Source organism: Procambarus clarkii, chromosome 14 (assembly GCF_040958095.1).
Source record: "Procambarus clarkii isolate CNS0578487 chromosome 14, FALCON_Pclarkii_2.0, whole genome shotgun sequence".
Taxonomy (NCBI): Eukaryota; Metazoa; Arthropoda; class Malacostraca; order Decapoda; family Cambaridae; genus Procambarus; species Procambarus clarkii.
The window spans coordinates 34,812,581-34,839,320 of NC_091163.1; the positions used below are offsets into that span (position 1 = coordinate 34,812,581).

A 26,740-nucleotide genomic window follows, 5' to 3' on the forward strand; every position below is an offset into this window, starting at 1 on the left:
GAAGATTGAGGCGTGTCAGAAGCAGCGCCCTCATAACTGAAGCTTGAGTCGTGGCATAAGCATCACCACATGACTGAAGCTTGAGGCGTGTCGGAAGCAGGGCCTCATGACTGAAGATTGAGGCGTGTCGGAAGCAGCGCCTCATGACTGAAGCTTGAGTCGTGTCATAAGCAGCACCACATGACTGAAGCTTGAGGCGTGTCGGAAGCAGCGCCTCATGACAGAGACTTGAGGCATGTCGGAAGCAGGGCTTCATGACTGAAGCTTAACGCGTGTCGAAAGCAGCGTCTCGTGACAGTAGCTTCAGGCGTGTCGGAAGCAACGCTCCATGACTGAAGCTTGAGGCGTGTAGGAAGCAGGATCTCATGACTAAAGCGTGAGGCGTGTCTGAAGAAGTGCCTCATGACTGAAGCTTGAAGCGTAGTGGAAGCAGGGCCTCATGACTGAAGATTGAAGCGTGTCGGAAGCAGCGCCTCATGACTGAAGCTTCACGCTTGTCGGAAGCACGTCCTCATGAATAAATCTTGCGGCATAGTGAAAGCAGGGCCTGATGACTGACACTTGGGTGTCGGAAGAAGCGCCTCAAGACTGAAACTTGAGGAGTGTCGAAAGCAGCGTATCTTGACTGAAGCTTGAGGCGTGAAAAAAGCATCGCCTCCTGACTGAAGCTCGAGGCATATAGGAAGCAGCGCCTCATGACTGAAGCTTGAGGCCTGTCGGAAGCAGCGCCTCATGACTGAAGCTTGATGCGTGTAAAAAGCAGAGCCTCATGACTGAAGCTTGAGGCGTGTCAATAGCAGCGCCTCATGACCGAAGCTCGAGGCATCGAGGAGACAGCGCCTCATGACTGAAGCTTGTGGCATGAAGGAAGCAGCGCCTCATGACTGAAACTTCAGGCGTGTCGGAAGCAGCGCCTCATGATTGAAGCTTGAGGCATTGAGGAATCTGCACCTCATGACTGAAGCTTGAGACGTGTCGGAAGCAGTGCCTCATGACTGACGCTTGAGGCGTGTCGAAAGCAGTGCCTCATGACTGAAGCTTGAGGTATGAAGGAAGCAGCGCCTCATGACTGAAACTTCAGGCGTGTCGGAAGCAGCGCCTCATGATTGAAGCTTGAGGCATTGAGGAATCAGCACCTCATGACTGAAGCTTGAGACGTGTCGGAAGCAGGGCCTCATGACTGAAGCTTGAGACGTCTCGGAAGCAGCGCCTCATGATAGAAACTTGAGGCGTGTCAGAAGGAGGGCTTCATGACTGAAGCTTGAGGCGTTTCGGAAGCAGCGCCTCATGACGGAAGTTTGAGGCGTGTCCAAAGCAACGCCCCATGACTGAAGCTTGAGACGTGTCGGAAGCAGTGCCTCATTACTGAAGCTTGAGGCGTGTCGAAAGCAGTGCCTCATGACTGAAGCTTGAGGCATGGAGGAAGCAGCGCCTCAAGACTGAAGATTGAGGCGTGTCGGAAGCAGCGCCTCATGAATGAAGATTGAGGCGAGTTGGAAGCGGAGCCACATGACTGAAGCTTGAGGCGTTTTGGAAGCAGCGCCTCATTACTGAAGCTTGAGGCGTGTCGGAAGAAACGCCTCATGACTGAAGCTTGAGGCGTGTCGGAAGCAGAGCCTCATGACTGAAGGTTGAGGCGTGTCGGAAGCAGCGCCACATGACAGAAGCTTGAGGCGTATCTGAAGCAGCGCCTCAATAATGAAGCTTGAGGCGTGTCGGAAACAGCGCCCTATGACTGAAGCATGAAGCCTGTAGAAAGTAGTTCCTTATGAATGAAGATTGAAACATGTCAGAAGCAGTGCCTCATGACTGAGTTTTGAGGCGAAACAGTTGTTAAACTCTATTTCAAGAGAGGACACTATGGGGAACTAAGAAATTTTTTTCATGGGTATAATCGGACAGACTTGTTGCTAGGCAAGGAAGTAAATGAGATGTATGCCAAATTTTGCGAAATATACGATGAAGGCACACAAACATTCATACCAAAACAGAGATGCAGACCTAGGAAACAGGGTTGGTTCAACAGAAATTGCGAGAGGGCCAGAGATCAAAAGACACAAGCATGGAATCATTATAGGAAGAGGCCAAACCCCCAAACATACCAGCGATACAAAGATGCGAGAAACAACTACATGTCAGTAAGGAGAGAGGCAGAAAGGAACTTTGAGAACGGTATAGCAGACAAATGTACATCAGATCCAGGCCTTTTCTGTAAATTCATTAAAAGCAAGCTGCAGGTAAAGGATAACATTCAGAGATTGAAAATTGGGACATGTACATGGAAAATGAAAAGGAAACGTGTGAAACATTAAATGAAAAGTTCCAAAGTATGTTTGTACAAAATGAGATCTTCAGAGATCCAGACACAATAAGAATTCCAGAGAACACCATAGAGCAGCACATAGAGGTGTCTAGAGACGAAGTGAAACAAATGCTCCTGGAGCTAAGGAAGGTCAAAGCAGTTGGCCCAGATGGAGTTTCACCATGGGTTCTGAGAGAATGTGCACCTGAGCTCAGCTTTCCACTTCAGCTGATTTTTCAGACATCCTTGTGTACAAGAGTTGTAGCAGACATGTGGAAAAAGGTTAACATAGTTCCAATCTACAAAAGTGGCAGCAGGGAAGACCCCTCAATTATAGACCTGTATCATTGACAAGTGTAATAGTCAAAATATTGGCAAAAATAATAACAACTAAATGGGTAGAACACCTGGAGAGAAATGATATAATATCAGACAGACAGTATGGTTTTCAATCTGGAAGATCCTGTGTATCGAATTTACTGAATTTCTATGATCGAGCCACAGAGATTTTACAGGAGAAAGATGGTAGGGTTGACTGCATCTATTTGGACCTAAGAAAGGCTTTCGACAGAGTTCCACATAAGAGGTTGTTCTGGAAACTGGAAAATATTGGAAGGGTGACAGGTAAGCTTCTAACATGGATGAAAGATTTTCTGACTGATAGAAAAATGAGGGCAGTGATCAGAGGCAATGTATCAGACTGGAGAGATGTCACAAGTGGAGTACCACAGGGTTCAGTTCTTGCTCCAGTGATGTTTATTGTCTACATAAATGATCTACCAGTTGGTATACAGAATTATATGAACATGTTTGCTGATGATGCTAAGATAATAGGAAGGATAAGAAACTTAGATGATTGCCATGCCCTTCAAGAAGACCTGGACAAAATAAGTACTGTATATGGAGCACCACTTGACAAATGGAATTCAATGTGAATAAATGCCATGTTATGGAATGTGGAATAGGAGAACATAGACCCCACACAACCTATAAATTATGTGAGAAATCTCTAAAGAATTCTGATAAAGAAAGAGATCTAGAGGTGGTTCTAGATAGAAAACTTTCACCTCAGGACCACATAAAGAACGTTGTGAGAGGAGCCTATGCTATGCTTTCTAAATTCTGAATTGCTTTTACTCTTTTAAATACATGGATGGCGAAATATTAAAGAAATTGTTCACGACTTTGTTAGGTCAAAGCTAGAATATGCAGCGGTTGTGTGGTGCCCATATCTTAAGAAGCACATAAACAAACTGGAAAAGGTGCAAAGACATGCTACTAAATGGATCCCAGAACTGAAGGGCAAGAAATACAAGGAGAGGTTAGAGGCATTAAATATGCCAAAATTAGAAGACAGAAGAAAAAGTGATGATATGATTACTACATACAAAATAGTAACAGGAATTAATAAAATTGATAGGCAAGATTTCCTGAGACCTGGAACTTTAAGAACAAGAGGTCATAGATATAAACTAGCTAAACACAGATGCCGAAGAAATATAAGAAAATTCACTTTCGCAAACAGAGTGGTAGACGGTTGGAACAAGTTAGGTGAGAAGGTGGTGGAGGCCAAGACCGTCAGTAGTTTCAAAGCGTTATATGACAAAGAGTGCTGGGAAGACGGGACACCACGAGCGTAGCTCTCATCCTGTAACTACACTTGTTTTGTCTAGAACCACCCCTAGATCTCTTTCTTTATTATAATTCTTTAAAGATTTTTCACATAATTTATAGGTTGTGTGGGGTGTATGTTCAGTTTCTTATCTTCCCTATTATCTTAGCATCATCAACAAACATGTGTGTGTGCACTTATGTAAGAGAAATATATGTAGTAGTCATAATAGAGGAAAAATAAATTGGTTAGAAAGGCAGAGTCCAAGAGCTAATAGCTCGATTCTACAGATACAAATAGTAAATACACACGCAAACACCCCCCTTCCCCCCCCCCCTCCACCTCCCAACACAGAAAACAATACTTGAAGAACCTACCTCACACACATAGCAGTCCACATGGAAGTCCTTATCCATGGAGACTACTCGTACAGTCTCCCCTGTGCCCTGCAAGTAAAAACAAATATATCAGTTTGGTGAATACTGTCCATGACTGTATTAAAGATTAAATACATTTTAATCACTTGATTTTCCTCTAAATGACCTTTTCTACATTTGGTACAGAAGACAAGAGTCTCAGTATGTAGTCTTAGTTTGTCTTTTGTCATTGAATAAGAAACTATTCAATGATAAAGTGTACAAGGGCTGTACAACACTGAGGCTTTCTATCCAATAACACTTTCACAAATATTTTAACTGGTGAAAGTGTTTCATATTTGCCATAACTTGTGGGAGGGGAAGGGAAGGAGGGGAGGACTTATCAGGGGAAGGTGCCAAGCCGTTATGACTATATAGCACTGGGAATGGGGTCAGGATAAGTGCCCAAGTGGTTGGGCACCAAGGAATGGTGCCCAACCAATTGGATGGTCAAGGATTGAACGTCGACCTGCATGAGGCGAGACGGTTACTCTACCCTCCACCCCAAGTGGTAAGGCAAGGGAGGGGGTGGGGGGGTGGGGGGAGGGGTTGGAGGGGGGGAGTAAAATGATGATTATTAGGTATTAAATTACAGGAAGCACTCCTACTCTAGCTTCCTGCTTCACCCCCCATCGTATCTTGAGCTTATCTTCAGATGATTTCGGGGCTTAGCGTCCCCGTGGCCCGGTCCTCGACCAGGCCTCCCTTTTGTTTCACACCCCCCCCCAGGAAGCAGCCCGTAGTAGCTGACTAACTCCCAGGGACCTATTTACTGCTAGGTAACAGGGGCATCAGAGTGAAAGAAACATTTTGCCCATTTGTTTCGACCTCCATCGGGAATCGAACCCGGAACCTCAGGACTACGAATCCGAAGCGCTGTTCACCCAGCTGTCAGACGCCTCGGTGCCTGACAGCTGGGTGCCTGACAGCTGGGTGCCTGACAGCTTGGTGCCTGACAGCTGGGTGCCTGACAGCTGGGTGTCTGACAGCTGGGTGCCTGACAGCTGGGTGCCTGACAGCTTGGTGCCTGACAGCTGGGTGCCTGACAGCTGGGTGCCTGACAGCTTGGTGCCTGACAGCTTGGTGACATGTTTATGATCAAGTGTTTGTTTAAGGTCACAACAACCTATCATATGAGCGTCCATTCTCTTCTTAATTCTTATTACAATTTACTGTGACTCTTTTTTTTTGTTTCAAAAGTTTACTGCAATGTAGGACATGCATCAGATTTCATATACCTGTAGTATTATGGATTCTGTTTTATAAATAATTCCATTATGTATCTAATTAAAAGATAAATTTAACTTTTTAAAAGAGAACTGTAGCATAATACACCCTTGTCTTCTTCCACATTTTCCTCACATAGGACATAAACTTAGCAAAACAATATTTATAAACAAATTAACCTGTGTCTACCAGGGCCAAAAGGGAGCCAGTATGTGCTGGAGTGCCGTTGCTAGTATGATAAAACGTACTAAAAAGTATTTGTCACAAAGTATCATTGCAAAATAAGGCGAGTCTTTTGTGGAGGTGCAACTTATATGCCAAAAAATATTGCATTTCATACCCACAATACTAAAAGAGTTCCAAGTGTTACTCAAATATACGACAGTATGATACGAAGGTGCGTTATCTTCATTTGTCCTATTGTTTGTGTCAGGTTGGATTGGGTTGGGTTTGGGTTGGGTTTGGGTTGGGTTTGGGTTGGGTTTAAGTTAGGTTTAGGTTGGGGTTGGGTTGGGTTGGTTCTAGATGAGGCTTTATGCTAACTGAAGGAATGTGGTATACTTCTCAAGAAGGCAAGAACAAATCAGGACTGTCAGTGTAATTGGTTTACAACAGTATGGTCCCTGGTTTGATTCCTGGGTATGACAAGACATTTGGGCCTATTTCCTTATAGCCAACATCTCTGTCCAGTAAAGAGGTACCCAGAAATTAGGCAAATGTTGGGGGTTGCATCCTGACGAAGTTTAGTAGGTGGCTCATGAGGAATGGAATAAAACTAAAAGGTTTTTGTCTCAAACAATGAAAAACCAAATACTATACGTCAAATGATTTATGAACATGCACATAGACATCAACAAAGTTTTTGTTTGAATAAAATATGTCTTATAAACCCAAAGTCATTTTCTCCTTTACAGGAACGTGTGTAAAAACCCATGCATATGGCAATATGATTTTTACATATAATTTAGAGAGGAATATCTGGGTTTTCAGAATGAGTTCCTTGAGTTGTCTCAGTCCCAAGGTGTCACAATACAACATACATGGCTATCATTCTATACCTAATTAAATCTGAAAACTGTCCCACTCAGCTCGAGAAACACAATCTGTCAAAATCCTCCGTATGAAAATATAATACGAGAACTAGAGATATCCAATGAGAATAAAAATGGCAACATTTTGCACTGTAATGCTACCACATATAAAGAATGAGAAACACCATTAGTTACTATATACAAGTGAAGATCTAAAACATAAAAAATGGAAATGAGGCCAAAAGAAGGTGCCAATTCCATGCCGATGCATAGAGGTCCACATCCGAGAGCCTGTACTTCTCGCAAAGCCAATGGAAGGAGGCCTCCTCGGCAGTCCATTTTGTGGAAACGGGACAGAACTAGGACAGACCATCTGTGAGAGTAGCAGGTACTCATGCTTACCTGCTTGATACCTGCTTGATGGGGTTCTGGGAGTTCTTCTACTCCAAGCCTGGCTCAAGGCTTGACTTGTGAGAACTTGGTCCACCAGGTTGTTGCTTGGAGCGGCCTGCAGGCCCACATATCCACTACAGCCCAATTGGTCTGACACTCCTTGAAGAAAACTATCTAGTTTTCTCTCGAAGATGTTCACAGGTGTTACCACACCTGCACATGAACAGAACCAAACCCAGAGAACCTAGCAAATGAACTGCTCGAGGCATCCAGCTCCAAAAATACATTAATCAAAGACACCCCCCCCCCCCCCCCGTTGAAACAATGACCATGGGGAAATAGTCTAAATGGAACCAGCACATGAAGCCTGTGGATTCTGAATCTTCCTTAGCACATGCCCCATGGCCACAAACTTCCACACCATACTGTGCACCTGATGAAAGAGAGGAATCCAACAACCTTTGCTGGCTTGGCAGATGCTGGTCACAAAGCCCCAACCCAGAGTCAAGGCATCCATAAAGATGTCAAGTGAGGGGTGGAGGAAGGTGCCAGGAAAATGAACCCTGAAAAGCCCGAAGAGGATGCCGTTGACACAGCAGCCAGTGCAAGGCGAATGGAGCTCGCACCCAGGAATTGTGGCAGTGGCAAAAGGCGCTGCCCCTGAGGTACCAGAACAGCTGCCAAAGCCACACCTTGCACAGAGAATCGATTATGCAGGCTAAGTTCAGGCTCCCGCCACAACCATTCAGCAACCTTCCGGGACCAACTTAACACCAACAGACGGTGGTGCTGTAGGCATGATCAAGGGAGGAAGGGAAGGTGAAGCATGAGGCCCTGCCAAGTCCAAATCTGGATGAAAGTAACTGGGACTTCAGCCAGTTTACCCCAACAAATGAAGACGAGACACGACGACACAAGCTAAACGAGTGAACACACACACACAGCCAGAATCAGCCTAAAGAGGAGAAACTGAAAGCGATAAGCCTGCTGGCCCATGACAAAAACATAGCTAAACCATGAACGTTGGATGTATAAGGATGTTTCAATACATGTTTTGGAAGTCCAGGGAGATCGTCTAAACGTTCACCTTGAGAATGAGATGGATCTGGGGCAGATTGGTCAACCAAAACAAGTGGCAACCCCCAACATTTGCCTAACCAGTTCAACCGCAAAAGGTCAAGGATGAACTGGAGGTCTGGCACATCCCATTTCAGGACCAGGAAGAGAGGAAAACTCACTGTAGTGATGCAGTCATTTCGATCATGCCAGAAGCCGCCCCAACTCTGATCCTGCAGAGGCGAGGAGAGAAAAAGGAGGCCTGCCCAGAAAGCTCCAAACCCCGAGAAAAGGGAGGAGCTGACCAACTTCACTGCAGGCTTAGAGAAACGACTCTAAAGGCTCATGGATTGTGGGACCAGCAGTCAGCAAAACCGGGGTGAGGTGAGCTGCCTTTCCATCCCCAGCCCCCAACACCTCATCAAAGGGGCAAACCGCAAAAAGGCTGGTGTGAACCACAAGCAGCCAATACCTCCAGGCAGAGCGAGCACTGCATCCACCTGACTGAGAAGGACCTGCTGAAGGAAGCGCTTGTGACCCAGCATCTGGCTCTAGAGATGGCCTTCATTGACCTACAGCAGAAAAAAACCAGCTCTACCTAACCAACTCCATTAACAAGAACAAGAACCTAGAGAACAGAGGTCTAAATTGGCCAATAAGCAGCAGCTGCTGACAAGAGGAACTGTGCCACCACATACTCAGGAAAAAGAAGAGAAGAAAACTGGGGGTGAACAGGAGAGCCAAAGCCCATACCAAATTGAAGAATTAGGCCAACACAGCCTGCCAACACACGAGTTGGGTGGAGAAGAATGCGGCTGCCGCATCCCGGGAGCATACAGCTCGGGAAGCCGAGCCGAAGCAGCCACAGCAGAGGCCAAGACTCCCATATGCAGCTTATCCAGTGCTTCAACGTCTTCTAGACCCAGTCAGAATGAAAGTCCAGTAGACTCAGGAAATGCTTGACAGAACCGAAATGTAAATGGGCCCGTTTACATTTCCATTCGAAGGTCATCTACCACAAGTTTCCCCCAACAACAAAGGAACCTGAGCATGGAGCTGCACGAGACCCGTGTTCTGAGAAAGAACAGGAACAAATAGGCAGTCATTGAGGGGTGCAAAAGAAGAGCCCCTCAAAAACACCTGTAACACGATCAACACCTCATGCCACTCAAGCGTGCAGGTCCGACATAAGCTGCACCAAGTATCAAGTGAGAATAAAGGATTGTCTGCCAGCCAGGAAAACTCTGGAACCTTGTAATGCATCTAATAATGAGAAGAAGATCCAAACACAAAAGAGGCAAGGTCCATCAATGAAGGGCAATCTGGGCCTCACAGGAGGTACATAAACAGTGCCTCACGAGCCATCACCGGAGGGACCTCCAGAAGGATGATCTCAACAGGCCCAAAGCCACCAGAAATGAACCCTGAGAAAATCTGTACCAAATTATATTCATACAGGGAAGGAGACATGAATACCCCCTGCCACTGCAAAAGGAGACCCTCCTCCTCGAACACAACAAGGAACAATGTAGAGTCAAACAGAACCTAGGGGCCCATATTCGACTCCCCCCCCCCCCAAGCCCTAGAACCCACAGGAGAGGATCCCAGAACCGAGCTGGCATCCATGCCCACTGCCTGGGGCAAAAAGCAGAGTCCAAGGGAGAGGCCTCAAAAGAAGGTGGAGCTGGCTAAGATATAGACCAAGAAGCCTCCGCAAGACCTGACGGCCCAACTGCCTCTGCGCTCGATTCAGAAGGAGCAACTCTCAGAACTGATCAAGCTACATCCAGAGCTAAACCCTGCCCTGACCCAGAAACCCTCCCATGCTTTTGGGTCGGAAGAAGAGGGGAAGGATCTGAGGAAGGGCAAACCTTGCCTAAAGGGGAAGGAAAAGGTGGTGCAGACAGAGCCAATGGAATTCACCAACACCTCCAATTCCAAGTCCCTAAACACCAAATGGGGCAGCTCCAGGGCATACAATCGGGCAAACAACCTACAGTACAGCAACCTAGCAAAATGGACGTGCAAACCTGTTGCTGCCTGAGAGACCTCACCTCATCAGGATCAAAATGAAGAGCCACATGTGTAGAAAAACCTTCACAGGACTTGGGGGTCAAAGGCATCATTAACCCAACAGGCAGCATGGCAGAGGGAGAAAGAATGGTCATTGCCCTGTGGCACAGACAAGGGAAACTCTCGAACTCACATGAAGCGAAAGCAGCCTCGGGAGGGAATATCCATGGGACCACCAAACCCACAGAGGATTTCCAGGCCCTAATGGGTAAACTAAGCATGACAGCCAAGTACTGGAATAGCTACACTGGACCCAAAAGTAAGCAGACATAGCCTGGTGCACATGGTTGCGAAGGCCAACCTCGGCACGTACCCCCCCCCCCTCGCCCTATGCACTCTGTTAGCAATATCACTCCCAACAGGAGAAAAAACAGTGGGGCCAAGAACCCCCTGACTCACCCAAGGTGAGGGCCACCTCAAACAGAGGATTTCTAAGGGAGCAACCCCAAACACACCCAAGAAGAGAACTCTGTCAGTGCAGGGGCAGCACTAGGGAGCACCCAGGGTATAAAACCTTGAACACATGCAGCTCCAATGACACACTGGAAACCTGCTCCTGCTACACCGCAGTGTAAAGAAAGCCACCAAGGGCAAACGTCACACCACTTAGCTGAATAACAGAACACCAGAGCCAGTACAAAAGAGCAGTGACTCGGTAACTGCTGCACCAGCCCTTGAGCTGGGAGCTCAGGCCCCGGCAGACCTGTTACCTCCCACCCTCTCCCAGACGAGTGGGAGAGGTGGAGCAGACGAGCCCCCACTAGTTCTGAGAGTGTTTTATCATTTGTTCATATAGTTGGGGGAGTTCTTTCACCCTGTTCCGAGGCTTGGGTCTTTTTTCAATCCAGCAGCAGTTTATTTTGACTCGTTGACTTTCTGGTTGCCTTCACCACTGAGATGGGTAAAATATGTCACTGCTCCCTGCGCCTCTGTGAGGGAGCCGAATTCTGGCTATGGTCCCCCAGTAGGTCTTTAGAACTCTACATCTGATGTGACCTAGTAGATGTGACCTAGTAGATGGTAACCATCTCAACATATAGCTTCAGGAAGCCACAGGAATCTCATCCCCAGAAACTGATGAGGGGGAGGGGGGGAGGGAGGGGGGTAGAAGACAATATACCAGGGCCTATATGGGAGCTTAACAAGACTCCCCCACTGGGTGCCACATATTCTCTTCCTTTGAGATGATGTGTCCCCAATTATAACCAGAGGTGGTACCCTTATGCAGTATATCTAGTATATCAAGAGACCCCTAGAGCTGCCAGCTTCCTTTCCCAGCGCCTCAGCGTGGCGATACAGAGGGGAAATGCACACTGAAATCAGGGTTCCTGCCCGCCATCTGAGGAGCTGGAGGAACTCAACAACTTATGATAATCATCTTTGTACCCCATATTATATATATAGTATTATATATTATAAATAAGCACTCACATACATTATTTCAAGGCTCCGAATACCACACAATCCTGGTTTCCCAAAATACAGAAGGTATATTGAGAAAAGATTTAAGCAGGAGAAAAATGGCTTGAAATAAGGACATGCAACAGTTTTTAGAAAGGTCTACAGATGAACTAAGAGAGAGAATGGCTACAATACATTTTAATTCTATGCCATGTAAATACAAACAAGCAAGGAGTATATTGTGAACCAAAACCTAAAGGGCAGTTTCCGGAGATCCACTTTCCCGCAATCAACGCATTTTACACTCTTGCATTAAGAGGCGTGTGACATCAAATAATCATCTTTTTTTTATCCTGTCAGGCAAATCTGGGTAAACAATGTTGAATCAACGATGCATCATTATTCATTAAACGTTACTTAACCCCTGCACTGCGCACCTGTTTTTGGGATAAATTTCATAGTGCAATTGTTAAGGACATATTTTTGTTGTTTTTATAAATGTTCAGGTAAAGTTAATGTCAAAATATTTCCAAACTCAACTATTTTCATTTCAAAACACAAAGAGTGATGAAAACATTAAAAACATTAAAATATACCCTACTTAAAAAAAAAAAATAACTCTCGGAACGATTTTGTTGCTGGCGCAGTTAAGGGATTAAGCATGTTTTGTCCGCCATGATGTAAAGCACCAGCTATGCAAGTTTTGACTTCATAAATGCAGATGATTCGGGAAAGTGGATATCAAGACTGCGGTGGCAACTGCACCCTAGGCCAGCCAAAGCTTCTCCCGCCTACCTCGACTGGGGTTATGCTCTTTCCACAAGCTGCACACTTTGGGGCAAACATTCTGAAATAGGAAGCAATATACGTAAGTCAGCAGTGCCAGCGGCAGCAATTAACACCCTTCACAAACTAATTTACTGGGAGGCATATTGCATCAGGACAAATACAGCATAGGTCACCAATCTGTTCATTCTCCGCCTTATTTCAAAGTGCCGTTTATAAACTATAATTATGCGTAGAGATAAAATGCACATTAAAGGCAACTTATACAAGTATAGTATGACAATTGGTCACTACCTATCATACATTGTTGGTAACATTAGCAGTCATTAATTGTTTTATGCAGAATTTCTTAATGTTAATTTAGTCACCATAAACCGTTCCATGTTCAGGTTTTCAAAACTTTAAAATTATAATGTTCAAGAAAATCATAACCCATTTAATGTCAAATTTAATGAAACTTCTAAAAAAACATTGTAGAAAGTAAAGTTCCATAAAAATTAACATCAAAGTCACCTCTTGTCACAACATACTGTACACACAATTGATCAAAATAACCAAGTTTCCCCTGAGTGTGAGCAGCCCCTATGAGTTCAACATGCACAAACATGATTCAAAGCTTAGACAAATTTCCAGTCTCCTCAAAATCCAATAAGTATTGTATACGATTCTTACTCAATATTTTCAACACAAATACTAGCAAAGACTAAATAAATTCTTTGCATAATATTGAACTTTCAAACTGCACATTTTTGTACATCGACATTTTGTTTTCAGAACATCTCGCTGTCATTAGATCAAAGAAAACGCTCACAGTGTTAGACGAGTAGGAGAAATTTATTAAATTCTGAAGCACGATTACCACACAGGTGATCATTTTATGAAAGTAAAATGAGGCAATCCAAACATACATTTTGGATCAGGAAAATGACAGCGAGCGTACAGTACCATCAATAACATTGATAGGTTACGACATCAAAACCCACATGTTGCAATTGCAGATAATATACAATAAAATCATTACTAAGTGGAGGCAGCATAGATATGCACTATGCAATGATAATATGAAGACTGTATTTACTGGTACATAAGAGGCACCTCTGCCTATGATGGTGCCCCTTATATAATTATATAATTAACACTTATATTAATTTTATGAAATAAAATATAATTTCAGTGTTTCCTTTAATCTTTCTAGAAACGTTTTATGTTTAGATTTTAAACAATGATTCTTAATGATAGCACAGTCGTGAAATAACACAAGACATATTGCATTCTAAAGGTTGGCAAATATGCAATTTTCTTAACAAATGAGGATTCACCATTTAGATAAATGCTAAAATAGTTATCTAGTTAAGCCCTTAACCTGGTAATTTTTATGTTACACAATATAGTAATATGCAGCAGTGGACCTAAATTATGCAAACAAGAAAGATCAGCTCATTCTAAATCAAATATTAGTTGTGGTTTAAACACTGGGAATTCCATTTTCTGTCCAGTATGCTCTGTATGCTGCTCTTTGGGAGGACCGGAGCTAATGCCGAAGATTAACGAGCAGATAAAGCTTCACGATAAACGTGCAGATAAAGCGTGTCGTCGGGTTTAGTTTCCTTCAGTCTGTCTTCATACCTTATCCCTTGCAGCTCTGGAACGAGTGTCATTGTTTAAAAAAAAAGGTGCAGAAGTTTGCAGAGTGGTAGACTGTTGGAACAAGTAAGTGAGAAGGTGGTGGAAGCCAAAACCGTCAGTAGTTTTAGAGCGTTATACGACAGAGTGCTGGGAAGATGGGGGACACCACGAGCGTAACTCTCATCCTGTAACTACACCTAGGTAATTTCACGAGACATAATACTACAGATCACTAGTTAGGATCTGCCAAGGTTAAATTTGGCTAACATCCCACAAAACGCTGTAAGGAACGTTTAAATCTTCTACAGGTCTTACTAATACACAAACAACACTGGAGACTATTGCATGTAATTCAGCCCAGAATTAGACAGAAAAGTGCATTATGTAATCTCGAGAGATTTTCCAGGTACAGTACTGTACAATTTGGCATGAGAGACCTAAAGCTATGTCATAGCAAACTATCAAACAACTCATTCAACAAGGGAAATGCACTGAAAGTAGTATGGAATCTATATGGAATAATTCCATACTTTAGTATGGAACATTTTAGCCATATGGAAGCCAATTTCAGTCACAACTTAAGGGCCAGATGCAGACAAGAATTTAAAAATCAGGATAGCTCAATTATAATGCACTAAGTACAATAATGCTTGTAGATGGAGCATAAAGAGCGAAACCTCACTTCCCCGTAGTCATTGATAGGTAAGCACTCACTATCCACCTACCATAAGGTGGCAGCTACGACACTGGAGATCTTTGCTCGACACTGGGGCAAACGCCTCCCAACACTTCACCTGAATCCAGGAAGTTGGGTTACACCCAAAAGGCTCCAGGGGTTCAATTCTTATGGTAGGACACAAGCATTTCAGCAAAGTTTTCCTTTCACCTTATGCCTTTGTTCACCTAGCAACAAATAGGTACCTGGGAGCTTGACAAATATCGTGGGTTGTGTCTGTGAAAGGTCAGCAGTTGGCCTACCGGGAGCATACCTGGAGAGGGGTTCTGGGAGTGCTTCTACTTTCTTCCTTCCTACTAAAGCACCAGAAGTAAGTGCTTATACTTCTACATATCTACTGTAGTGTATATAAGTGCCCACATATCCACTACAGCCTGGATGGTCCCACACTTCTTGCAAAAACTTATCCAAGTCCCTCTTGAAGACATTGATAATTGGAGGATATTAATAATCTTTCTTAACAGGACTGATACCTGGTTGGTACCTGGTTGATGGGGTTCTGCGAGTTCTTCTACTCCCCAAGCCCGGCCCGAAGCCAGGCTTGACTTGCCAGAGTTTGGTTCACCAGGCTGTTGCTTGGAGCGTCCCGCAGGCCCACATACCCACCACAGCCCGGTAAAGGACAAAGCCCTGATTAGGACTCAGATAATCTGAACAGGCTTCCTGCCCCCTGAGAATAGGAAACAAATTCCTCAACCTGCCAAATATACCAAATTTATTTGTTGTTGTTGCTAGTAACCAATTCAGATGAGAATGTATCAACATGGTTTATAATAACTTTGGTGTTAGTTGCAGGTGTGATCAATTACACTGTTCATGTCAGAGAGAACTACTTTTGTGTTGCCAAATGGATCAAATCCACTACTACAAAATTCTCAATATAACAAAGAGGGTTAAATTTAGACTTTATTGATCATGGAGAACTTTATACAATATTAGCAATCAAAAGCTGATATAAGCAACTAAAAGCAAAGAAGAGGAGTGAGTATGGTAGCTCCTTAATAATTATTCTCAGTTGCCAAGTTAAGCAATCATTAAGTTTCACATTGATCACGATGCAGTGGTAATCACATGAGAGCGACGCGAGAGTGAGACCAGCGACGTGAGAGTGAGACCAGCAACGTAAGAGTGAGACCAGCGACGTGAGAGTTAGTGGTCATGGTGAAGAACAGTGGGGTTAAGGGGGGAAAGGGAACTTATAAGGGAAAGCATCAAGCCATCATGATTATATAGCACTTGCAAGGGGGGGTCAGGATAAGGATATGGTGGTTGAGGGGGAGAGAATTATCAATGGTGTCAAGTGGTGAAAATAAGGTTCAATTAGCCACTAAATTTTGATGACAATAGTGGTGACTGTGGCAGAAACATTGGTGGAGATCATACAATGCACATATCACCAACCATGGTGAGGCCTGGTCGACGGCCGGGCCGCGGGGTCGCTAAGCCCCGAAATCACCTCAAAGTAACCAAGGTAACCAAGGTAGATGGCTTGTTTTATGGCAGGGCTAGTCCTCCACGAGGTCATTACCCTCTGGCCGGCCCGCTAAGCATTACTTATTTCTGTCTTAAGTTGTGGAAGAGTATTTATGACCAGATGTTGGCTTTAGTAAGATTATGTCCAGTGTTTGACAACAATTCTGCACTGTTAAATTTGTTAAAATCTTATTTGGTTTGTAACTCCGCATTGTGTTAGATAATGTTCCAGTGGTCTGTCGGGTATTTCTCCACAAGGATGACATTTCTTCTCTTATTCTGGAAATTGTAAGCATATTTCCCATGCACATGTGGGGTATCCGAGCCTGATACCTAAGTGTAAGTGCGCTTCTGTTTTTTTTTGTGCCATTTCATGAAAATAACTGGTCCATAGTCAAATTCTTGTACCAGCTAGCAGATATTTATGTTGCAGTTGCTGTGTTGTGCTCACTGTATATCTTCTGCACTTTACATTAATTATTTCTTAATTTGCGCTTGGATAACTGTGGTAATTCTAGAGCTAATACATGCATCACGTCTCTGACCGCAAGGGAAGAGCGCTTTTATTAGTTCTAGTTATACTCGTTTCGAGTATAACAGTTCGCTACCGCACCGGAACCGAGAACCAGCACCGTGGAATGGGGGAAGGGAAAGTAGCCAACGCACCAAAACAATGGAAAACATTTGTAAGTAAATGTCTACATTTCCTCTCTAAGTTACAAGTTTTGCAGCTTCATCTGCAATATTATCCACTAGTACTTATTCCTACATGACTTGGCACCCAGTTGATATGTCTTCAACGACCCTGGTGTTTCAATATTTGCATTGATGCTGTAACATTTGTGGTCAGATGGATGTCACATAAATGTTCTTGTTGCAAGGTTTCGATGACAGTTCTAGAATCTGTATAACACCATGTCAGTCTTCAGCAAGAGCATATTCCAAAGTATTTTGAATGGGTAGCATTACATAGCATTTATGTAAAGCTGAGCATCCATTTGTCTCTCTTTTCAACGATAGAATTTCCCGCCTTAACAACAGCTCCAGATTCTTCTTCTTTGCTGGTCTACTGATCCGTTTGTGAAGTATGTGCAGCAGTCAGACACCAAGTTTGCTTCTATATTTAATCTATTATACATCATTACATTACATTACATGTTACTTTTCAAAATGCTAGTGCTCTCTAGAGTGGAGTACTGCTGCACAATGACAGCCCCTTTCAAAGCTGGATAAATTGACCTGGAGAGCGTGCAGAGATCCTTTACTGCTAGAATCCACTCAGTAAAACATCTAAACTATAAACTACTGGGACTGACTAAAGAGCCTAAATCTGTATTCCCATGAGTGTAGGCGAGAGAGATGCATAAAAATCTATACTGTACATGGGAAAACAACAGAGGGGCTGGTCCCAAACCTGCACACAGAAATAACGCCACATGAGACCAGAAGACATGGCAGGATGTGCAGAATACCCCCGTTGAAAAGCAGAGGTGCAACGGGTACTGAGAGAGAACTCTATCAACATCAGAGGCCCGAGACTGTTCAACACGCTTCCACTACACATAAGGGGCATAACTGGCCGACCCCTCACAGTGTTCAAGAGAGAACTTGACAAACACCTCCAAAGGATACCTGATCAACCAGGCTGTGACTCATACATCAGGTTGCGAGCAGCCGTATTCAACAGCCTGGTTGATCAGTCCAGCAACTAGGAGGCCTGACCGACGACCAGGCTGTAGGGACACTAAGCCCCAGAAGCATCTCAAGGTAACCTCAGGGTAGGGTGGGTGTATGTGAATTTTTTTTCCTTTAAGAGCCATAATCTTTTAAGTCCACTGGAAACAATTCTCAAGGGGATTTTTTAATGAGGTCTACATGTATATCGTTAACACCTATCTGGGTAATTGTATTTGTAATCTCAATTGCATTGATAGTGTTTATTGCACAGTGGGTCCATCTGTTGGTATTGGAAGCTCTTCTGTCCCAAGTTAATGCTCCACTGATTATATCTTGAAGTGAACAGTTTCTTGATCTAGTCAATATCCTGGTCAGCATGCATGCAGCAAGCCCTTTTATCCTTATTTCAAGCAATGTTAGTCTTAAGCTTAGTATTTTAGTCCACCTGGGAGCCACCATCATAATACGCCTAGCATCATTGTGAACAACCTTAACCTTTGCCAGTGGTTTGTATTAATACATTCCTAACAATTTTGTGTCCTTCTCCTACACACAGCCCTGTTACTGCTCTCATTATATTAAGAGCAGAGGTGCCATAAGCACAATCAGAGAACACTGTATAAACATCAGAGGTCCACGATTGTTCAACATCCTCCCAGCGAGCATAAGAAATATTGCCGGAACAACCGTGGACTTCTTCAAGAGAAAACTAGATCATTTTCTTCAAGAAGTGCCGGATCAACCGGCTGTGGTGGATGTGGGCCTGCGGGGCGCTCCAAGCAACAGCCTGGTGGACCAAACTCTCACAAGTCAGGCCAGGCTTGAGGAGTCGAAGAACTCCCAGAAATCCATCAAGCAGGTATATTCAATCAAGATTTTGCATTCTCCTTCAGATATTGAGTTTGCTTGTTGAATGTCAATTTAGAATCTACCCACACTCCAAGATATTGAATATTGTGTAACCCACTGAAGGTTAAGTATATATATATACAGTGGTACCTCGGAATGCGATTGTCCCTGTATCGAGGTTTTCGGAAGGGCGAGGTGTATTTACTCCAAAAATTTGTCTCAGAAGGCGAGGGTTACTTCGGGAGGCGAGTTTGGACGCGAGTTTGTTGATACGCGTACAGCCGACCTAGCGCGTTCGTCGCCCCTCCGCCCCGCCGCCCCTCAGTTTATTATTGTCTGGCGCTCAGTGACTACCCCCACATCAATTCTTCTCGCGGATTTTCAGTGTTTTGTTGGATTTTTGGTGATTTGTCTATACAATTTGTTATTATATATCTCACCATGGGTCCCAAGAAAGCCAGTGGTAAGGATAAAGGCCAGAAAAGCTCCTGTGAGGATGACAATAGAGGAGAAACAAGAGATCATTCGGAAGCATGAGAAACGGTACACGTGTTGTTGAACTTTGTAGGCAGTACAACAAAGCCACATCAACAATATGCACTATACTTAAGAAGAAAAATAAGATTATGGGTGCTAAAGTGGCAAAAGGAGTAAGAACATTAACGGCACAAAGACCACAAATACTTGAAGAAGTGGAAAAGTTGTTATTAATTTGGATACACGACAAGGAGTTGAGGGGTGATAGTGTTTCGGAGGCCATTATTTGTGAGAAAGCCAGGGTGTTGCACGAAGAACCTTCTAAAGAATACCCCTGCAACGAGTGATGCAGATAAGAAAGAGTTTAAGGCAAGCAGGGGCTGGTTTGAAAAATTTAGAAAGAGAAGTGGTATCCATAGTGCTACAAGGCATGGGGTTATGTGATGTGATTATGGAAGGGGACTCCCCTTCCAAACAGTAACTCCTCTCCTCCTCCCCCCTCCTCACCATCTTCCATACGCCTACAGCACTCGACAGCAAGGTAAGTAATAACTGGAACACAGTTTTGTAGGTTTATTTAGATGAATTAGGTAAATTAGGTATAAAAATTTAGTTTGATGTGGGGTTTTTGGGGTAGTCAGGAACGGATTAATTCATTTCCCTTTATTTCTTATGGGGAAATTAACTTCGGAATGCGAGTTTTCGGAAGGCGAGGCGTCTCCAGGAACGGATTAAACTCTTATTCTGAGGTATGCCTGTATACATCAAGACTCATCTGCAGTCTTGAATGCATAGGGGGCCTGTCTGCAGTGCTGCCAAAGAGCCTCAATACCTTAGATTTCTATACAGATATTTTATACCTAAAATGCTACATTCAGAATGTTACTTTATTTAGTGCCTTATTCTCAAGTGAAGGACCTGTGATGACATACTGCATCATCGGGGTTGCTAAGCAGTTTAAACCCCTTCTGCAACTGTCAGGGTAACAAGATTTTCTATAAGGATTTTATGGAGACAAGGGCTCAGGCCTTCTCCTTGTGGAGTCCCATTCTCATGCAATTGGTAGTCTGACACTTGGTCTTGCAGCTTTACTCTGGCATACCCGTGACTGAAGTAATCTGAATCAGCAGTCATCCAATACCTTTTTTGATTAACGTGTAAAAGTCCTAGGGAAGACAGCAAATTTGAATGCTTTTTCTTAATCAAGGAAAATCACTGGCTGGCAATAACAACAGTTGGCAGTACCTACTCCTCTAGTAAAGCCAAAATATGTGCTTATGTAAGTCCCAAGTCTTCCACAGTAGCTTAAGACCATCCTTTCTGCAGTTTTATTAATGCAGTTAATGAAATAGGTCTGTAACTGCCAGGTTCTTTCGGCTTTGGAATCTGGATCATGTCCACTTTCTTCCAAACAGTTGGTAGTGTACCTAGTTGCCAAGTTGCATTGATAAGGTCCAATATCCCTTGTTCTCCAGCAGGACCTGCACGTGCAATCATCGAGTATCTAATTTCATCAGCACATGGTGCAGTGTCCTTACTGTTTTGGCTCTAATTAGTTCTTGCTTGGTAAATGGGCCATCACATTCGTTATTTGTAGGCTATCCTCTCATGTATGGCTGTTACCCACTCATGTTTGAGTGGGTGACACTCACCAACCCTTCTGATCAATGGAGGACATTGATATACTGCTGCTCTTTCTGCAAATTGGACAAAGTCTCTCAGCCTCCGGCCAAAGTTCGAGTACAAGTCTGTGGTCGAGCTTGACTACTTGATATAATTTTAATGTCCCCCATATTTGCAAAGACTGCTGGATTACCTGGTGAGGGGTCCCAGGAATTCCTATACTTTCCAAGCCCAGCCTAAAGCCAGGTTCAAATTGCGATAGCTTGGTCCAACAGGTTGTTGCTTGGAGCTGCCTGCAGGCCCACTTGGCCACTACAAACCAGTTAGTACTGTACTTCTTACAGAAACTTATCTAATTGCTTCTTGAAGAAGTCCATTTTCGTTCTGGCAATATTTCTTATTCTTGCTGGGAGAGTACTGAACAGCCAATTAGAGTTTGGCACCACTCAAACCATCTTGCCTCCTTCACCTCTCTAGTAACTCGTCTTGCTTCAGTTATCACTGATCTTAGTTCTTCCTTTTGCTGTGGAGTTTCCCTCAAAATGTTTTCTAAAGAGGTTGAACTCTGGTTTTGCTCTTTACCTTCTTCATTGTCAAACCAATAATTCTTGAATTTTTTTGCTTGGTGGGATGTTAAAAATCCTCAGGTGGTGTGTATGTAGCATACATTTTTTTTTAGTTCCCTTGGCATATAATCCAGTTGGCATTTTTTTTTAAATACTCCCTTGGTTGTACAGGTGGTGTAGATGGTGTAGATCATTCTAGGCTTAATGTTGTGATAATTGAATAGTGGTCACTCGTTATCACTGGGTCTACCTCCTACTTTGTCTGATGTTCAAGTGCAGCTGTGATTTATGTAAGATCAATGAAACCTTCTTGAATGTGTAATTACCTAAGTGTAGTTACAGGACGAGAGCTACGTTCGTGGTGTCCCCGTCTTCCCCTGTACTCTGTTGTATAACGCTTTGAAACTACTGAAAGTTTTGGCCTCCTCCATCTTCTCACTTGGTTATGTTCCAGCCATCTACCAAACTGTTTGCAAAACAAAACTTTCTAATATCTTTTCGACACCTTTCTTTTTCCAGCTTGAATCTGTGTCCTCTTGTTCTTGAAGTTACATGAGGAAGGAACCGAGAAATATTCTTCCATATACTTATTCGCAAATTAGTTTTCAGTTAGTGTTTACCAACAATAACACTATTGGAAGCTGTTAAAAATGTAGAGATCCACTAGCCTTTAGATTCAGATCTGGTGGTGTCTATCTGTTTAAATGTTCAAAACGTAACATTCGATAAGCAGAGAATTCCTCACGAAACCTTAAAACGCCCTATTTGTGATTGTGTCTTGTAGCTTATATTTCCATTCTTCATAAAATATCACTATTTCCCACTACCTAATTGGTGACATTATTAATATCAGCTTGTAGATTTTCAATGTCCTTCTACAGAAGTAATCTTCGTGCCAATTACCGTATTGTTCGCAAATGATAACATGAAGCTGTGATTTGTATTTTTGCCTGAATCTCTTATAAGAATGAGGAAAAGCAGTGGTACAAGGACTGTGTCCTGAGGTACAGAGCAGTGGTACAAGGACTGTGCCCTGAGGTACAGAGCAGTGGTACAAGGACTGTGTCCTGAGGTACAGAGCAGGTGGTACAAGAACTGTGCCCTGAGGTACAGAGCAGTGGTACAGGACTGTGTCCTGAGGTACAGAGCAGTGGTACAAGAACTGTGCCCTGAGGTACAGAGCAGTGGTACAGGGACTGTGCCCTGAGGTACAGAGCAGTGGTACAGGGACTGTGCCCTAGGTTACAGAGCAGTGGTACAAGGCCTGTGCCCTGGGTTACAGAGCTGTAGTACAAGGACTGTGCCCTGGGTTACAGAGCAGTGGTGCAAGGACTGTGCCCTGGGTTACAGAGCAATGGTACAAGGACTGTGCCCTGAGGTACAGAGCAGTGGTACAGGGACTGTGCCCTGGGTTACAGAGCAGTGGTACAAGGACTGTGCCCTGAGGTACAGAGCAGGTGGTACAAGGACTGTGCCCTGAGGTACAGAGCAGTGGTACAAGGACTGTACCCTGAGGTACAGAGCAGTGGTGCAAGGACTGTGCCCTGAGGTACAGAGCAGTGGTACAAGGACTGTGTCCTGAGGTACAGAGCAGTGGTGCAAGGACTGTGTCCTGAGGTACAGAGCAGTGGTACAAGGACTGTGCCCTAGGTTACAGAGCAGTGGTACAAGGACTGTGCCCTGAGGTACAGAGCAGTGGTACAAGGACTGTGCCCTGGGTTACAGAGCAGTGGTACAGGGACTGTGCCCTGGGTTACAGAGCAGTGGTGCAAGGACTGTGCCCTGGGGTACAGAGCAGTGGTGCAAGGACTGTGCCCTGAGGTACAGAGCAGTGGTACAAGGACTGTGCCCTCTTGAGGTTATCTCGAGATGATTTCGGGGCTTTAGTGTCCCCGCGGCCTGGTCCTCGACCAGGCCTCCACCCCCAGGAAGCAGCCCGTGACAGCTGACTAACACCCAGGTACCTATTTTACTGCTAGGTAACAGGGGCATAGGGTGAATGAAACTCTGCCCATTGTTTCTCGCCGGCGCCTGGGATCGAACCCAGGACCACAGGATCACAAGCCCAGCGTGCTGTCCGCTCGGCCGACCGGCTCCCTAAAGGTAAAGAGGTAAAGGGGCGCCCTGAGGTAAAGAGCTTTTTACTGTACTTGGACTTAATTTTGTTTGACTGTTACTCTTTGCATTTTGTTTGACAACAAATTGAATATTCATTACTATACTCTACCTGTTATTCCTACTGATCTTAGTTTACAGGTTATCACTCCATGGTCACATTTGTCAACTCCCTTTGCAAAATTAGTGTATTCAAAATTTGCATTTTGTTTTTCTTTTAATGCTTCTGTGATTTTGTCATGGTAGTTAAGTAATTGGGAAAGGCAGTACCTTTCCACTTTAAGCCTGTGTTGACAGGAATGTGGAAGTTATTATTCACCATAAAACTGGAGATTTACTTCTGCTCACTCTTTTAAAAACTTTAATTATGTGTGATGTTAGTGTGAGTGGTCTTAGTTTTAGCCAAAGCTTTACTACCTCCCTTGTGCAGAGAAGCTATATCTGCAGATTTAAGTGCTGCTGGTATCGCCCCTGTATCCAGGCTCTATCTCCACATTACACCGAGAGCTCACGCTACTGGTACTTTACATTTCTATCGAATTATTAATGTTGTTGTTATTATTAATTATAAAATATGCAATTCCAAGAGTTGAGATCCTGATGTGAGTGCCTGGGCATGTTGTCAGTTTCCATTTCAAGGTCTGCTGTGCTCGTGTTTATATCAATTACAGTGTCAGTTTTGGACACCTTTAATAAAGAAGCTGTCTGGATGTTCAATTTTCACCTGACACTCGTAAAGCTGAGTTCATCTGGCATTGTAAAGCCAAGGTCACTGGCATTGCAAAGCCAAGGTCACTGGCATTGTAAAGCTGAGGTCACCTGGCATTGTAAAGCCGAGGTCACCTGGCATTGTAAAGCCGAGGTCACCTAGCATTGTAAAGCCGAGGTCACCTGGCATTGTAAAGCCGAGGTCACCTGGCATTGTTAAGCCGAGGTCACCTGGCATTGTTAAGCCGAGGTCACCTGGCATTGTAAAGCCGAGGTCACCTGGCATTGTAAAGCCGAGGTCACCTGGCATTTAAAGCCAAAGTCACCTGGCATTGTAAAGCTGAGGCAATCTATCTAACAAGAGGCAGCTCCTAGTTAGTAGTATGTATATCTAACCATTTCATTCACTTGGATCATCAGAGATTCGAACTAAGGAGTCTCGAGTACACCACCATCGTCTTGAATATCAAGAATACCTCAGTGGTGATCCAGGTTAGATTTAGGTACTTTCAAGACCCTACTTTGTTGCGGACATCGATGGCCCTGGTCGGTCGATCTTATACTTTCGAGGCACAAGTTGAAATCTCGGATGATTCAAGCAAATTAAATGTTATTACCTGCACCATCATGGGTGGCATCTTGTATCTAACAACTCCCACTTGTGTACCTATTCAACTCCTCCTTGAAAACTTTCCGATGAGTAAGCTTCTATGATATTACTTGCTAACATGTTTCACAGATCTACAACCCTATTTCCAAACCAATCTTAACCTATTTCCTCTTAAAATCTACACTTTCCCAATTTCAATCTGTTATGTCATGCTCTCTCTTGGTTTGATAATTTTAAACTCTATATCTCATTTTGTAAACCCCTTCTGTTCATGTCTACTCTTCAATCATGTTCCCTCTAACTCTGAGTTTCCTAAGAATAACATATCTATGCAAATACTCTCGAGTGAGCATTTACATTCATTAAAAATAACAATTTGGATAACTATACAATTGGGTTTGTGTGAACACCCGGGTTAGGCATCAGTGGAAGCCTGGGGATCCTCGTGGGGGTGCAGTAGCCCTCCAGGTTGTCATTCTTTTACCATGTTGTGGTACAGTTGACTAGAGCGCGTCTGGGAACACTCGGCACATAGGTTCGAACCCTCATCAATGCTCCTGTGGATTTGTTCATTTGATGTATCACGTTATTGTGATTTGTGTGTGTACTGAAGTCAGAGGTGGACGACAGAGCCAGAGTGCATAGGGGAAATTGTGTGAACACCCGGGTTAGGCTTCAGTGGAAGCCTGGGGATCCTCGTGGGGGTGCAGTAGCCCTCCAGGTTGTCATTCCTCTACCATGTTGTGGTACAGTTGACTAGAACGCGTCTGGGAACACCCAGCACATAGGTTCGAACCCTCATCAATGCTCCTGTGGATTTGTTCATTGTACTGCATATTTTCCATAATGTGTAACGAGGGCAAGACAGAGTTGAAGGATAACATTAGACTTTTCATTATTAATGCTTTAAGTATGAATTCTATAACATGCCATTACAGTAACCTTGGTAATATGTAACATTTCATTTGCCTGACTCATCGTAGATTTGAACTAGGGCCTGGAAAGTACGAGACCATCGCCCTATCAACCAGGCCTGGTCGAGGCCCAAGGTCAAATCTCTGATTATCCAACTGAATGATATGCAATTAGTACTTTTACTGTTACTACTGCTGTTATTGTTACTGCTGAACAGTGTTTTACCAATATGTAACGCCACCCAAACTGTAAACTAAATGTTTTTCAATTTACAGTACATCAAATCATGTAAGTTTTACTTACACTATTGTAGACCTGTTCTGTCCAACCAGAATTGTAACTATTTTTTACAACTTGTTACAAATAATACCCATGTCTGTATTAGAACCATTTACAACATACAGTAACCTAGGTTTTAGATCTTGACTAATCATCATTTTCTTTTCCCCAAATTGATTTAATAATTACACAATTGTTTATCTGATATCTGGTATCAATGTTTCCTTTTTATGCTTAGAGCCCTACACTTGTCAGCATGGAACTGCAACTGAAAATCATTGGCCATTCCATAACAGTTTGTTTCAGCTCGAGTTCATTTCAGCTCAAGTTCATTCAGATCATTTTGTTTGCAAGACAGGCAGAAATTGTCACTTTCATTTTCACATGTTCGGGATGGTAGAATAAGATTTATCATAACTAGGGGAAGGCAGAAAGATTATGTCATAACTATAGAACAAAAAAGAAATATACAAGATTTGGGAGTAATCATGTCGGAAGACCTTACTTTTCAAGAAAATAATAAAGAAGCTGTCACAACGGCAAGAAGAATGACAAGCTGGATAACGAGAATCTTTTAACCGAGAGATGCCATACTAACGATGATACTTTTTAAAACACTAGTGCTCTCTAGGGTGGAATATTGTTGCATAATAACAGCCCCACTCAAAGCTGGACTAATTGCTGATGTGGAGAATGTGCAAACATATTTTACTTCCCAAATCCACTCTGTAAAACATCTAAGTTATTGGAACCACTAAAAAATTTTAAATCTGTATTATTTAGACTGCA

The 26,740-nt window shown here is 43.6% G+C and overlaps 2 protein-coding genes across 2 annotated transcripts in view; one reads left to right on the forward strand and one right to left on the reverse strand.

The window, feature by feature from the left end:
• Nucleotides 1-2,272: 2,272 nt before the first annotated feature.
• Nucleotides 2,273-2,653, forward strand: LOC138364786 (uncharacterized). The gene has a single exon (XM_069324760.1). It carries the CDS (start codon nt 2,273-2,275, stop codon nt 2,651-2,653), a length of 381 nt encoding a protein of 126 aa, XP_069180861.1.
• A 1,624-nt stretch (nt 2,654-4,277) lies between these two features.
• Nucleotides 4,278-26,740, reverse strand: part of LOC138349526 (uncharacterized) — a 226,976-nt gene continuing 204,513 nt past the window's right edge. The window contains exon 5 of the mRNA XM_069324455.1: nt 4,278-4,360. Coding sequence (XP_069180556.1) covers nt 4,336-4,360 — 25 coding nt within the window. The 3' untranslated portion in view covers nt 4,278-4,335. The remainder of the gene's footprint in view (nt 4,361-26,740) is intronic.

Coding starts and splice junctions, on each gene's coding strand:
- LOC138364786 (XM_069324760.1), top strand. CDS start 2,273: ATGTACATGGAAAATGAAAAGGAAACGTGTGAAACATTAAATGAAAAG.